Source organism: Chiloscyllium plagiosum, chromosome 40, assembly GCF_004010195.1.
Source record: "Chiloscyllium plagiosum isolate BGI_BamShark_2017 chromosome 40, ASM401019v2, whole genome shotgun sequence".
Lineage (NCBI taxonomy): Eukaryota > Metazoa > Chordata > Chondrichthyes > Orectolobiformes > Hemiscylliidae > Chiloscyllium > Chiloscyllium plagiosum.
In genome coordinates, this window is record NC_057749.1 from 23586901 (window position 1) to 23603144 (window position 16244).

At 42.3% G+C, this 16244-nt stretch overlaps 1 protein-coding gene across 4 annotated transcripts in view; it reads right to left on the reverse strand.

Moving 5' to 3' along the window:
- Positions 1 to 16244, reverse strand: part of vps13c (vacuolar protein sorting 13 homolog C) — a 286760-nt gene that overhangs the window by 170702 nt on the left and 99814 nt on the right. For all 4 annotated transcript variants that reach the window (XM_043680592.1, XM_043680591.1, XM_043680593.1 and 1 more), the window contains 4 exons: positions 11535 to 11649; positions 11219 to 11355; positions 4823 to 4952; positions 2066 to 2183 (listed from right to left, as the gene is read on the reverse strand). In XM_043680592.1, the coding sequence (XP_043536527.1) occupies positions 2066 to 2183; positions 4823 to 4952; positions 11219 to 11355; positions 11535 to 11649 (500 nt within the window). The remainder of the gene's footprint in view (positions 1 to 2065; positions 2184 to 4822; positions 4953 to 11218; positions 11356 to 11534; positions 11650 to 16244) is intronic.

Below are 16244 nucleotides of genomic sequence, written 5' to 3' on the forward strand. Positions count from 1 at the left end.
CAGTTGGAAGGTTGCATCTGGAATAAGGTGGGGGTAGCGGAGATGAGGAAACTGATGAAAATGACTGATTCTGTGTGGTTGGAGGGCCCCAAAGCAGACGACAAAGTGTTCTACGTCCAGTTGAGTGGCTGGGTTTGGTGGTGAAGGCAGCCCAGGACTCGCATGTCCATGGCGGAGTGGGAGAGGGGAGTTGAAGTGATCAGCCATAGGGCACTGGGGTTGTTTAGCGTGTGTCCCAGAGATGGTCTCTGAAACCTTCTGCAAGTTGGCATCCTGTCTCCCTAATGTATAGGGGACCACATGAAGAGCAACGGACACAGAAGATGAGGTTGTTTGGAAATGCAGGAAAATCTCTGCTGGATGTGGAAAGATCCTTTGGTGCCTTGGATGACGGTGAGGGGGGGGACGTGCGGGTGCAGGTTTTACATCTCTTACAGTGGCAAGGAAAGTGCCAGAGGGGAGAATTGTTTTTTTTTTTTGGGGGGGGGGGGGGGGGGAGAGGAGAGAAAGGGAAGAAAGAAGATGTGGACCTAACAAAGAAGTTGCAGAGGGAATGGTCTCTGTGGAATGCTGAAAGGGCTGGAGAGGGAAATATATCTCTGGTGGCAGAAATGGCAGAGGACGATGCGTTGTATCTGGAGGTTGGTCAGGTGGAAGGGGAGGACCAAGGTTCTTGGTTACAGTTCAAGCCACTGAACCTGCACTACCAATATCTATCTCTCAGCAGCGTAACCAGACAGTGTCCATTAACAAGACTTGGAAATTAATACAGGTATATCTATCATTTAACATACAAGCTGAATCAAAACACCAACTAAGCTACTGAAATAATCGGTGATATTCATTAAACCATGAACAGACATCTGAAATGCCTAATAAACCTGAACATTTATCTTCAAAGGTGGTGATATGTCAGAAGGTTCAGAGAAGATTAGCAATAATAATTCAAATCCAGAATTTCAAGTATCATAAACATGAAACTGACAATTTTTTTTACAAGACATCTCCATGACTCTATGACACTTAAGGTGATTTGATCTATGTCTGTGGTACAGGTTCTTTGCCTGCATCACAACAGAACTAGAGAGCAATTTCAAAAGTATTAACTTCCAACAACAGATTTCTTCCCTCTCCTCCACTGTAAAGTCCTTCTCATTGTTGGGACAGGAGCAGCACTGGCTGGGCCAACATTTATTATCCATCCCTAACTGCCCTGGAATAAGTGATGAGTTGCATTCTTAAACCTTTGCAGTCTGCGTGCTGTAGAAATGCACTCAATGCTGTCAGGGAGGGAATTCCAGGATTTGGACCAAACTACTGTGAAAGAATGGCAATATACTTTGAAGTCAGAATCAAAATGGTCTCAGCAGAGAACCTGCAGGTGATGAACCATCGATCTGCTGTTCTTAATCTTCTAGGTAGTAGAAGTTATGGGTTTGGGAGATGGTGTCAGATAATCTAGGTGAGTGAGTGCATTGCATCTTGGAGGTAGTACACACATTGCTACTGTGAGATAATGAAGGGAGTCAATGTTGAAGATGATGGATGTACTGCCAATCACACGGGTTACTTTTCCCTGGTTAGTGTCAAGCTTTTTTGATGTTACTGGAGCTACACTCAGCGAGAAAGTGGGAATTTTGTCCCTTACAGATGAAGGGCAGCCTTTGGGGAGACAGAAGCTAAATTCTTCACCACAAAATTCCTCGCCTCCAGCCTGCCCTTGTAGCCACAGTATTTACATGGCTGGCCCAGTTGAGTTTCTGATCAGGTGACCCTCCATTCCCATTCCATGCTTTGTTATGCATTGGTGTTCAATGTTATCATTTGCATTTCAGTAAAATCATTGCAACATCTCAAACTGTTCAAGTCAGACTAGAAAGTCTCTTTCTTGTCAAGCAACTTGACTATTTAATCCTCCAACAATACTGCTGCTTCTACATAAACAGGTGGCATTAGCATAGTGACAGAGACATCTTCATATCAATATATTGCACCATACATTTTGTTTGTGCTGCTGGAAATATCCCATTTTCATAGACTGAAACAAAACTATAATTGAACATACTTAGGGATTCTGGTATCTTTCTCCACTATGGCTCTTGAAAGCTGAACCTTGACATCCATGGGCTGTAATATATGCTGAATCGAGGAGTATTGCTTCCTAGCAGATTTCCAATCTTGACCTAAAGAGGAGAGATTACATACTTAAAACCTACAAGGGAAGTAAATGCAAAAACAATTAAGCAGAGGTAGTCATACTGCATGCTAATTTCATTCTCAAGGAACCCCAAGTTGCATTTGTACAACAATAACCAACTTCTATTTACACAGCATCCTTAATGAAATAAGATGTTCCGAAGGCACTTCACAGGAACATTACAATGCCAGACTTGATACTGATCTATACAAGGCAATAAATCCTACATCAAAACAATGATTACACTTTCAAAGTCCTTCATTGGGAGCTCCATTGCTATATTAACACCCTTTTACAAAACAAAATTTTGCCACCATCTTTAAAAGAAAAAATGTCTTCTTCATCTGGACGGTTTTCATTTTGGAGTAATCCATAATATTAATCATTTTTATGGAAATTGGCTGTCATGTTTGGTTACATCACAATGACCACAATTCAAAAACTGATGCACTGATTCTGGAGGAGGCCTGGATACACTGTACTGCTTTGCTGTGGACATCATCTTCATTCGTACTGCTTGGGATGTGTTGAATTCAAAATAGAGGGGAACAAGAGAATCCAACATATTGCACGAGGCAGATCTAATCATCAATTCAGCAGAAAAAATTCCTTGGATTCCAGTTGAGTTCCACATCAGGACCAAAAGCAACATATTGAGACCCAAACAATTAACTTGAATGTGAAGTCTATCAAGGAGGAACGAGGAAATAGCTAACAAAAGCTGTCTGAGATAACTAGATGAATATCTTCCCACCTTAGGACTCTCAACCACATGGCATCAACACGAAATTGACTTGTTTCCAAATCTTCCCTCCCCCACCTCATCCCAGATCCAACCTGGCACCGCCCTCTTGACCTGTCCATCTTCCTTCCCACCTATCCGCTCACACCCACCCTATTAATCCCCTCAGCCCGATTCCAGCAGCCCCCACATTCTTGAAGGAGGATTCATGCCCGATACGTCAACGCTCCTGTTCCTCAGATGTGCCCAACCTGCTGTGTTTTCCCAGCACCATACTTTTCAACTCTGACTCTCCAGTCCTCACCTTCTCCTAGGTATAGTAATAAACCAAGTTGAAACTTCCATGGTATTAGGAGCAGGAGATACTTCAGTATTTGAGTCGTCACAAACATAATGCAATCATCAGCATACATCCCCACTTCTGACCTAATGAACAAGGGAAGGTCATTGATGAAGCAGCTGAAGGAGGCTGGGCCTAGGACACTACCCTAAGAAATTCCTGCAGCAATGTCCTGGAAAAGAGATGATTGACTTTCACGAACCACAACAATCTTGTTTTGTGCTAGTTAAGACCGGAAACATTTTCTTCTGATATCCATTAATTTAAATTTGGTTCTGACTCCTTGGTCAATGATGCTCTGTTGTCAAGGGCAATTAATATCATGTCACATCTGGAATTTAGCTTTTCTGACCACATTTGGATCAAGTCCACATTGAGGTCAGGGGCCAAGTGGTCACGGTGGAGCCCAAACTGAGCACCAATGAGCAAACCACTTGCTAACTTGATGCTGATTGATAGCACTGTCAACAAAATCTCATCATTTTGGTGACAACCAAGGAGGCAGAGTGACCAGCAAGTAGTCAGACTGGATTTTTTTTTGTGGGCAGAACATAAGTGGGCTATTTTTCACACTGTCAGATATATACCAGTGTTGCAGCTGCACCAAACAAATACATCTACAGTAAGTGGCTGTAATTAACGAAACATCAGCACAGGGTAATCGAACTGTGGACCAAGGTACAGAACAGAAGAATTACCAAGATATTTCAGCTCTAGGAAGCAGATACAACCCATTAGGATAGGATGGTCTGATTTGGTCAAAGTTCAGGATTAGGAGAGGGAGGGAGGTAAGGAAGTTGGGAAAGTGAAAGTGGAAGATTTTCAGTCTTGGTAATTATCCAGGAGATTTTCTGCTCTTGCACCTTGCACAAATGAAACCTGGAGTTGCAGAGTGAATGAATGAACTGACCATGGCACTGAGAGACAGGAAATGCAGCAGTCAATTTGTATGCAATAAGGTCCCATAAACAGTAATAATATAATAATTTTATGAACATGATTCAGCAATAAATATTGGCTTAAACCCAGGGAAGAAAGATTCTGCTCTTCTTCAAAACAATGGCAGGGTATCTTAGGTTCACTTGAGAAAGCCATAATTTCACATTTCATTCCAAAAGATTACCAAAGAGGAGTAATGCCATTCGTTACCACCCAATGTCACCCTGGAGGATATGTTCTGGTCTCTGGTGTGGAACTTGGAATACGCAAAGTTAGAACCCAGAGATCAGTATGTTACGATTCACTGAGCCACAGTTGATACCACCTTCCAATTAGCTGGTGGAAGCAGAGTCTCTTAGCCATATGAAGCTTGAGACAGAGTATTCTGTCAAAGATTCTTAAACGGGGTTTTAGTAAAAGCGAAGATTAATTCCAAGAGAGCAAGATAAAATCGACAATAAAATAAAGGTCTGCAGATCCTGGACACCTGAAACAAACTCGTAGGAATTCCTGGAGAGCAATCTGGCAGCATCTGAGAGGAGAAAACAGAGTTAACGCTTCGAAACCAGTGGCTCTTCTTCAGAACTTAAGATAAAACTCATACCTGGCTTACTGAACAAAAGTTGAACATTTCTGAGTTCCACATCAAACTTTTCATAGGCTCGTTCCAAAATTTCCTCCAAAGATAAACTTGGGGATGTTGCTTTTTGGTCATTGTGGCTGATGCTATTTAACTGCACAAAAGTAGATTTATGACTTCGACAAGCTTTGTTATTCATAGCTAGTCAAAATAACAAAAACATTTTAAATCCAATAAACAGCGCAAGTTTAGTTGAATTCTGTGCAGAGGATAAAACAGCTAATTTGTATTTTTGCTGATTCAAAGTGAAGGTCATAAACCTCCATTAACAGATTAATAAACTCAACATGATCTGGGGGGTAAAAACGGTTGCTTTAAGGAACCTCTGAAGATACTTTAAATATAGCATTCAATATTGAAGCCATTAGAAATCTGCTAACCTCTTCAATAAAATTAAGAAATTGACCTTTTTCTTCGAAAAAAACTGCAGCAAACTGTTTCAATCTCCCTACACCACATAATGCAAACAGCTGAGACCTGTTTCCAAATCACTGCCTAAACTATTCTGAATCAGAGTGTAGTGTGTGGGAGAGCCTGTGACGCCTTTGAGAGTTTTTCCTTTCTTTTCATGGGTGATACGTAATATTTGCTTGGTCACTTCCCCCATGGCACAGCAAAGGCCAACAATTCATTGATCGAGCTGACCTCTCACATTAATGCAGAATTCATCGCTTTATGGTGTCTTACTTTCATCATGAAAAGGAGCTGCTCACATTAACGTAAATAAAAACTTCTTCAATCTTACCACAACTATTCATAGTTTCTACACTGCTTACTGAAAGACGTTGCCTGAGGTTAGCACCACAAGGAACTGACTTTTCATTAGTCTAATCTTTCCCCTGTGAGCTGGTCCAAGACTAGAAGTCATAAATTTGAGAGAGAGGGATTAATACATCCAAGAGGAGATTCACGAGAAACATCTTTACATAGAAAGAGTTCTTGGAGGAACTTATTACCATATCATGTAGTTGCAGTGGATGTCTTCAAGGGGAAGCCAGATAAGCAGCTGAGAGAGATTTTACGATAATCCACGATTTCCTTAACTAATGATATGTTTAATATCACATTTCAGAAAAGGATTGATATTCGGGTCAGATGAGATGCAATGGGGTGGAAGGAAGCTTAAGTAAAGCATAAACAATTGAACTGAATTTTACGTTTGTTTGTAAAATCTATATACCTGGTGGTAACCAGAAACAGACAGAACACAGATCACATGTACGTGACTCAATTCAACAGGCCATGCCAGTTTTAAGTCCCACACAAGTCTCCTCTCCTATCTTATTTTCATTTCATTCAGTCAAAACATCTCTATTCTTCACTACCTCATTCAGTGTTCCCTGAAAAGAACCTGGTTCAACCACTCCACGTGATAAGTTCCACATACTCATTTCTCTGAACCAAGGGAGATTTGTTAAACTGGTCAAGTAAGATGACAGTAGGCTTAAGCAGCAGTGGTATGTTATCAGATTCCTAATCACAAGACCATACATTTAGGATCTGAAGGAGGCCATTCAGCCAATCAAGTCTGTTTCACCAGTGAGATCATGGCTGATCTGATAATCTTCAACACCACATTCTTATCTTTTCCTCATGCCCCTTGATACCCTTAGTGATTTACGAATGATCCAGCCTGAACAGCCTTCTACTGCAAAGAATTGCACAGATTTACTACCTTCTGAGGGAAGATATTCCTCATTTTTGTCATGAATGTGCAACCCCTTGTTCAAAGATTATACCCTCTGGTCCTAGACTCAAAGGATTAACCACCCCTCTGCATCTACACTGTCAAGCCTCCGAAGAATCTTGTTTGTTTCAAAAAGATTGCCACTCTTTCTGCGAAACTCGAAAAAGTACAGGCCCAACCTACTCAACTTCCCCTAATAAGGCACACCCAACATCAGACTCGTGACCCTTCTCTGGGCTGACTCCAATGCCAGTATATCTTTGCCTGGATAAAGGGACTCAAAACTGTTCATAGCATGCCAGTTGTGGTCTGACCAGTGCCTTGTATAGTTTTAGCACAACCTCCCTACTTTTATCAAGTAAAACACTATAGATGCTAGAGATCTGAAACAGAAATAGAAATTCCTCTGAGAAACTCAGCAAGTCTGGCAGCATCTGCGGGACGAAAGCAGAGTTAATATTGAGTCCAGTGATACTTCTAAGTCAGAGCTGTACAGCATGGAACAGACCCTTTGGTCCACCTTGTCCACATCAACTGGATAACCAAACCTAATCTAGTCCTATTTGCCAGCATTTGACCCATATCTCTCTAAACCCTTCCTGTTCATGTACCCATCCAGATGCCTTTTAAATATTGCCATTGTATAGACTCTATTCCCTTCTCTGGTTGCTCATTCCAGTTCTCTGCATGAAAATGTTGCCCCTTGGGTCCCTTTTATATCTTTCTCCTCTCATCTTAAAACTATGCCCTCCAGTTTTGGATTCCCCCACCCTGGGGAAAAGATCTTGACCGTTTACCCTATCCATGCCCTTCATGATTTTATAAACCTTTATAAAGGCCACCCCTCAGTTGCCAAAGCTCCAGGGAAAATAGCCCCAGACTTATCAGACTCTCCTTATAGCTCAATCCTACCTACTCTGGCATCATCCTTGTAAATGTTTTCTGAATTCTTCCAAGTTTCACAACATCCTTCCTACAGCAGGTAAACCAGAACTGAATGCAGTATTCCAAAAGTAGCCTAAACAATTTCCTGTACAGGCGCAATAGACCTCCCAATTCCTTATGCCCAATGATCTGACCAATAAAAGCAAGCATGCCAAACACCTTCTTCACTAGACTGTTTACTTCCAACTCCAGTTTCAAGGAGCTAGGAACATGCACTCCAAGATCTCTTTGTTCAGCAATACTCCCCAAGACCTGACCATTAAGTGCATAAGTCCTGCCCAGATTTGCCTTTTCAAACTAAAGCAGCTTACATTTATTTAAATCAAACTCCAGCTGCCACTCCACAGCCCATTGGCCCATCTGATCAGGGTCCAATTGTACTCTGAAGTAATCATCTTCACTGTCCGCTACACGACCAATTTTGGCATCATGTGCAAACTCACTAACCATACCACTTGAGCTCACTTCCAAAAAGAACAGCTGATTTTCTCCTATAATTTCTGTTTTTGTTTTATACACAACATTCCCTTCGAGATAAAAGCCAGAAATCAATTACCTTCACCAATCACCTGAACTTATATGCTAACTTCTTGCGATTTAAACACCAAAACATCCAAATTTCTTCTGCTGTATCTTTTTGCAGTCTTTCTCCATTTAAATAATATCCAGCCAAAGTGCATACCCTCACATTTACCCATATTATTTCATATTTGCCATATTTTTGGCCCCTTAACTTACCAATATCCCCTTGGAGAGTTTTTGTGCCATCCTCATCACTCACTTTCCTACCCATTTTGTATGATCTGCTAACGTGGCTAAAGATCATTCATTTTTATCTTCCAAGTCATTAACATATCTTCTAAATAATTTTTGCCCTAGCACTGATACCTGTAGCATTTCACTAGTTACCGGTTAGCATTCTGAACTGAAGGAAAGACAAATGGTCCAAAGACACGAATTTAAATGTCACCACGGAAATGGAGAAATTTAAATTCAGCTCACTATTTATATCTGGAATTAAAAACTTATAACCATTAGGTTTCATGGTATCACGATAATCATGTCACTGTGGAATTGTGATAAAAGTCTCTCCTCTCTGGATCATACTCTTCAGAGAAGAAAATCAGTCATCCTCATCCAATTTAGCCTACATGGGAGCAGTACGATTGATTCTTAGCTGAAATGGCCAAGCACATCATTTAGATGTATGGAATTGTTACAACTGAGAATCATTATTTCAGACCCAATACGAAACATGTGCTTTAATCAGCAGTGACTTTTCTACACAGGTAAGCAGCTTCAACCACCTTCACTATACTGTTTACCTGTGACTCTTCTTTCAAGGAGCTATGAACCTGCACTCCAAGGTCTCTTTGTTCAGCAACAGTCCCCCAGACCTTACCAATAAGTGTGTAAGTCCTACCCAGATTTGCCTTTTCAAACTAGAGCACCTTGCATTTATTTAAATCAAACTTCAGCTGCCACTTCTTGGCCCATTGGCCCATCTGATCAAGGGACCATGGAGGAACCCTAAAGCATCAATGCTGCCACAAAAGGGTCTTAAGATTTCCAAAAAACAGATAGATCAAATATAGAGGCTATGGTAATCTCACTTGAGCTAAGATAGATGGGATATGAGGAGTTGTGAGATACCCAAATAGGGAATGTACAAACAGGTGTCTGATCCAGAACTACTCCAGGAACCATTTACACGGGGATTGCTCAAAGCACATTAAACTTCTGAAAGGCACAAGTTACGGAGGTGATGGAATACTCTGCACTTGCCTCACTATCTACAGATCTGACAGCACTCAAGACTGTAATTAGGTTTGCTCGCTGAGCTGGGTTCATGAACCTTCCAGCTCAGTGAGCAAACCTACATCCAGAACCTCAACCTGAGCTACAAATCTTCTCAAAACTTGCTAAACACTCAAGACATTCCAGGACAAAGCATGGCACGCCTTAAACATCTTAATCATTCACCTTCTCCACAAGGTGTACTGTTGCTGCTGCATGTACCACCTCCAAGATGGAGTCGATCAACTCACCTCACTGAAGTCTTAAACCCATCATCTAGTAAAAGGACAACATGTGCACATGGGATCGCCATAACGCTTCATCCCAAACTGAAACTCACCATCTAATGGTAACATGGAACTACCTTGACCACATGTACTGCAACAATTTCAGATAGCTCATAAACACCTTTCAAAGGCAATTAAGGATGAACAATTAATTCAGGCATCCTTCCAGTGAACAAATATTAAGAAAATGAAACACCAACATGGATCACCAAGGCCAAATGACATGTTTCTGCACCTTAAATAATGGAGTGTCAATAATTTTTTTTAAGATACATCACTGGATTTATTACAGACTCTCTGATGTTGTGGTCCTGGCTCTATCCTACAGAACCCCTTTGTAATTTTAGACTTTTAAAAACCTCCCATTTCTTAATCTGTCTGGAATGGAAGAGTTTAAGGCCATTCAGTGCTTGCTGATATTTATACTCCTCTGTTTGGTTAGCAAACTGTTTTAGAAATTTCCTCTTCTGTCTCACTGTAACCTGGCAAGTCTAATCAAGGCTTTATTAATTTAACATTTCATTTCTTACACTAAAAAGAAAAGTAATGAGGGCTTCATTAAACTGCACAACTATTCTCAAATTGTGAAATCATCACAGAATCCCGACAGTGTGGCAACAGGCCCTTCAGCACAATAAGTGCACACTAACCCATTCCCCTACTACGCTACAATTACCCTGACCAATGCACCTAACCTATATATCCCTGAACACTGAGTAATTTAGCTTGGCCAATTCACCTAACCTGCAAATCTGCACACCTAACCTGTGGGAGGAAACATTAGCACCCAGAGGAAACCCACGCCAACATGGGGAAAATGTGCAAACTCCACACAGACAGTTGTCCAAGGCTGGAATCGAACCCAGGTCCCTGTGCTGTGAGGCAGCAGTGCTAACCACTGAGCCACCATGCCACCCAAGTTTATCCATCGATGCTTTCGCACCTCTACTCAATTTAACTTGACTCTTCCACATCCTAAAATGCACTTTTTGACAATTACCAACACTGAAATTCATTTGCCATTTATGCATTCATTTTGTGTCTCTTAATACTTCACAATACTTGGTTACAGTTTGCCTCACTATTAACTCATCACTCAACTGTTGTCTGAAAATTTTCGTACTGTACTCCCAATTTCCAAAGCCAATCCATGCACCTAAATGTAAATAATGATGGTCTCAGGACTGATCTTTGTAGGGCATTTCTTCCCAGCTTCCATAAACTTAAAATACAATGGATCTAAAATAAAAACAAAGTATTAGAGAACTTTGGAGAGAGAAACAGAATGGGTTGTATTGTATTTGAAACATGAATTCTCTCTCACCCTTACTATCAGGCCTGCTGAGTTTCTCCAATACTTTCTGCTTTTAATTTCCCTTTTCTGCCAGTTTGACATTCAACTACTTTCCAGTTTTCTATCTGGGAGACCTGTTTCCATTTTATAGCAACCGTTCATTTTACCATGTGGCCTTGATTCTATATATACTGACCATGATTATATGTCTACTATGTTGCCCGTGCTACACCTTCAGCTTTATATATTCAAAGATGCAACTTGAGAAAACTGAAAATTCCTGAACATCAAACTGGAGGTAACAGTTCTCTATAAAGAGGAAGCTTTGAAAATAATATGCACTTTCATACCTGCAAACTTCCAAAGTCCACAATCAATAAGTTTGAATTCACATCATAAAAGCCCGTCTGTGGAACCACAAGGTAGGATGGTTTCAAGTTGATACGGAGATCAAATGTTTTACGAGTTTCAATAATGTACGACAGACCTAAGCATTTAAGCAAATAGTTGGGTTATAAACATAATTCATGTTAGAATACAGGCATGTTAGAACTCAAACTGTCAAAAATAAATAAAAATCATGACGACATCATATTAGATATAAAATGTATTAAATTGGGGACTCAGTTTCTTAGCTTCCATTTTCTGGACACTTCAGGTTTTTACCTGTTGCAGTCTTTTCTTTGATTTCCTCCAACTTGAGCAAAGTGGCTGAAGTCAGCTGCTCAAGATCAAGTCCTCGGCTAGTCTGGAAAAACTCCACCAAACTATTTATTGTTTGCTATGAAAAAAAAAAAGAGAAGGAAATAGAAAATAAATTTCCAACATTTGCTGTAACAGAGCAAAACCATGATTTAAAAATACAACTTGGAAACGACGAATGAGTTAACGCAAAATTAAATTATAAACTTACACCAAATATCATTTTCTCATCTCTATGAATGACGAACTCTCTTGTATGCTTGGCTCATCTAGGTTTTCATTCACCGACAATCTTAGCACTTACCATATCATTCAACCTACTTTGTCTAAGTTGTTAAATAGAGATGTACTACACAGAAACAGACCCTTCGGTCAACTTGTACATGCCAACCAAATACACTAACCTAATCTCATCCCATTTGCCAGCACTTAGCCCATATCCCTCTAAACCCTTCCTATTCATATACCCATCCAGATGCTTTTTAAATGTTGTAATTGTACAAGCCACCACCACTTCCGCTGGCAGCTTATTCCAAACATACATCACCCACTGCGTGAAAAAGTTGCCCCTTAGGTCCCTTTTAAATTTTTCACCTCCCACCCTCTATGTATAACTATAGTCCCAACACTGACCCCTGAAGAACTCCACAAGCCATTGGCTGTCAACCTGAAAGAGACACCTTTATCCCCACCCTCTGCCTTCTGCTAGTCAGCCAATCCTCGAGCCAAGCCAGTATCTTGCCCCGAACACAATGGGCTCTTCTTTAGCAGCGTCTAGTGCAGCATCTTGTCAAAGGTCTTCTGGATATCCAAGTAGATCACGTTCACTGACTCTTCTTTGTCAAACTAGTTCATTATCTCCTCAAAGAATTCTAACAGATTTGTCAGGCCTGACCTCCCCTTGAAGAAGCTATGCTGATTCAGCCCTTTTTTACCATGCACTTCCAAGTACTCCGTAATCTCATCCTTAATAACAGACTCCAAACCCTTACCAACAAGAGCAATTCCTGGAAGATCACCACCAGTGCGTCCACAATCTCCTCAGCTCCCTCTTTCAGAAGCAGGGTGTAGTCCATCCAGCCTGGGTGATTTATTACTCAAACCTTTCAGCTTCCCCACTATCATCTCCTTAGTCATGGCTGCTACATTGACCTCTAACCCCTGATCTTGGAAGTTCTAGCATGCTACTGGTGTCTTACACCGTGAAGACTGATTCGAAAACAAAAGATCCAAAACAACTTCAAGCCAAAACACCAGCAGTTCCGACTACTCTCAATTTCTGTCTACTGGTCATCTGTGAATGTGCGCTTTTTTTTAAAAATGGAATTACCTAATATAAAATATTCTGAACAAGCCAATAACACTATAAACTATCACATGCATACATCTAGAATAAACACAAAACTGATCAACTTTAATGCATCACACTTTTGCCATTTAATGCAACACCTTATAGATGATTTTTGCAGCGTCGCTGACAATACATGGTGTCTAGTTTTCACCTGCTGTCTATAAACTGAGTTCTTGCATATCATTCGCTGGGTAAAATAATCCCAATCCAGACCAGTTTAAATTTATTTTTCAGTTAAGTATTCTCTGATTCACTTCACGGATGCCATTACACATATTTCATTATTCAGTCAAGGTCTCTCTTAACTAGTGTCGTTGGGAATATAGCTTGAAGTTCCTTTAATCTTGCCACTCAGGCATGGTGGCTCAGTGGTTAGCACTGCTGCCTCACAGCGCCAGGGACCCGGGTTCAAATCCCCCCTCGGGCAACTGCCTGTGTGGAGTTTGCACATTCTCCCAGTGTCTGCGTGGGTTTGCTCCGGTTTCCTCCCACAGTCCAAAGATGTTCTGGTCAGGTGAACTGACCATGCTAAATTGCCCGTAGTGTTAGGCACAGTTGTAGGGGAATCGGTCTGGGTGGGTTGTTCTTCGGAGGGTCGGTGTGGATTTGTTGGACCGAAGGGTGTGTTTCCGCACTGTGGGGAATCTAATCTAATCTCTTTTATGTCTGGAATCATCCTTTGTGCTATTTGCGGTAACCTCAAGGGATGAATATTACTTTTGAAGTGTGAAGACGAGGATGGTAGAGAATTCCAGGTATGGTCTGAATGGTTCTCTGTATATCCTTGTTACAACATACATGAGACAAGTTGTTCTACGTTTGTCTCCCGACACAATTTTTAAAAATTATTTTCCAACTTTGAAGCCTGCACATCTAGCATTCCTGATAGGTTTCACTGCATGGGAAAAATTGTAACAACTCTGGAATATAAACCTTGATTCAGTAATGGTGACCATGAACTACATCAATTGTCAGAGAAACCCATCTGGTTCACTTATGTCCTTTTGACAGGAGACATGCCATCTTTATTCACTCTGACCTACAAGTGACACCAGTCCCACAACAACGGGTTTGACTCTTATCTGGTCAGTAAATCCAAGAGCATTTATTAGTGGGCATGAAATGCTGGTCTCATCAGCAACAGCTACATCAGAGGAAAAACTGCTGTTTTTCAGACTGGAGGCCTGTGACCAGTGGAGTGCCGCAAGGATCGGTGCTGGGCCCTCTACTCTAAGGCTAAGGGGTGGCCTTACAGAGGTTTACAAAATTATGATGGGCATGGATAGGATAAATAGGCAAAGCCTTTTCCCTGGGGTCGGGGAGTCCAGAACTAGAGGGCATTGGTTTAAGGTGAGAGGGGAAAGATATAAAAGAGACCTAAGGGGTAACCTTTTCAAGCAGAGGGTGGTACATGTATGGAATGAGCTGCCAGAGGATGTGGTGGAGGCTGGTATAATTGCAATATTTAAGAGGCATTTGGATGGGTAGATCAAGAGGAAGGGTTTAGAGGGATATGGGCCGGGTGCTGGCAGGTGGGACTCGATTGGGTTGGGATATCTGGTCAGCATGGACGGGTTGGACCGAAGGGTCTGTTTCTACGCTGTACATCTCTATGACGCTATAACTCTAAAATCTCCTCGACTATTTCTTGTTAATTTATTCTATTCCTTTATTGTCCACTTATTCCTGCAAACTATGGAATTAAATTGAATTTAATTGAATTGAATTTATTGTCACGTTTACAGAGGCACAGTGAAAAGCTTTGTCTTGCGAGCATTACAGGCAGATCAGAGTTAAGTAGCAGAGATCAGTAAATAATAGGTAAGCAGCAAAAATAAAAACACAGGTACAGGCGAATGTTGAGATTCAGTATTCTAACAACAGTAGGGTAGAAACTGTTTCAAAACCGGCTGGTGTGTGTGTGTTCAGGCTTCTATAAAACGCTGCCAGGGTGGGATGGATCTTTTAGAATGCTAGCAGCCTTTCCTTAATAGCGGCCCTGATAGATGGATTCTATAGGTGAGAGGTAGGCCTTTGTGATTCTCCCGGCCGACTTCACCACTCTTTGTAACCGTCTCCAATCTTGAATGGTACAGTTGCCATACCAGGCAGTGATACATCCAGCTGAAAATGTGTTGCTGGAAAAGTGCAGCAGGTCAGGCAGCATCCAAGGAACAGGAGAATCGACGTTTCGGGCATAAGCCCTTCTTCAGGAATGAGGAAAGTGTGTCCAGCAGGCTAAGATAAAAGGTAGGGAGGAGGGACTTGGGGGAGGGGCGTTGGAATTGCGATAGGTGGAGGGAGGTCAAGGTGAGGGTGATAGGCCGGAGTGGGGTGGGGGCAGAGAAGTCAGGAAGAAGATTGCAGGTTAGGAAGGCGGTGCTGAGTTTGAGGGATTTGACTGAGACAAGGTGGGGGGAGGGGAAATGAGGAAACTGGAGAAATCTGAGTTCATCCCTTGTGGTTGGAGGGTTCACAGGCAGAAGATGAGGCGCTCTTCCTCCAACCGTCGTGTTGCCATGGTCTGGCGATGGAGGAGTCCAAGGACCTGCATGTCCTTGGTGGAGTGGGAGGGGGTGTTCAAGTGTTGGGCTACGGGGTGGTTGGGTTGGTTGGTCCGGGTGTCCCAGAGATGTTCTCTGAAACATTCCGCAAGTGGGCGTCCTTCTCCCCAATACAGAGGAGGCCACATCGAGTGCAGCGGATGCAATAGATGATGTGTGTGGAGGTGCAGGTGAATTGGTGGCGGATATGGAAGAGTCCCTTGGGGCCTTGGAGGTAAGTAAGGGGGAGAGGTATGGGCGCACGTTTTGCATTTCTTGCGGTTGCAGGGGAAGGTGCCGGGAGTGGAGGTTGAGTTGGTGGGGGGTGTGGACCGGACGAGGGAGTCACGGAAGGAGTGGTCTTTTCGGAACGCTGATAGGAGAGGGGAGGGAAATATATCCCTTGTGGTGGGGTCCGTTTGGAGGTGTCGGAAATGACGGCCGATGATACGTTGTACATGGAGGAGGTTGGTGGGGTGGTAGGTGAGGACCAGTGGGGTTCTGTCCTGGTGGCGGTTGGAGGGGCGGGGCTCAAGGGCAGAGGTGCGGGAAGTGGAAGAGGTGCGGTGGAGGGCATCGTCGACTACGTCTGGCGGGAAATTGCGGTCCTTGAAGGAGGCCATCTGGGTTGTACCTTTTGGAACTGGTCCTCCTGGGAGCAGATGCGGCGGAGACGAAGGAATTGGGAATATGGGATGGCGTTTTTACAGAGGACAGGGTGGGAGGAGGTGTAGTCGAGGTAGCTGTGGGAGTCGGTCAGTTAATAGTAAATGTCCGTGT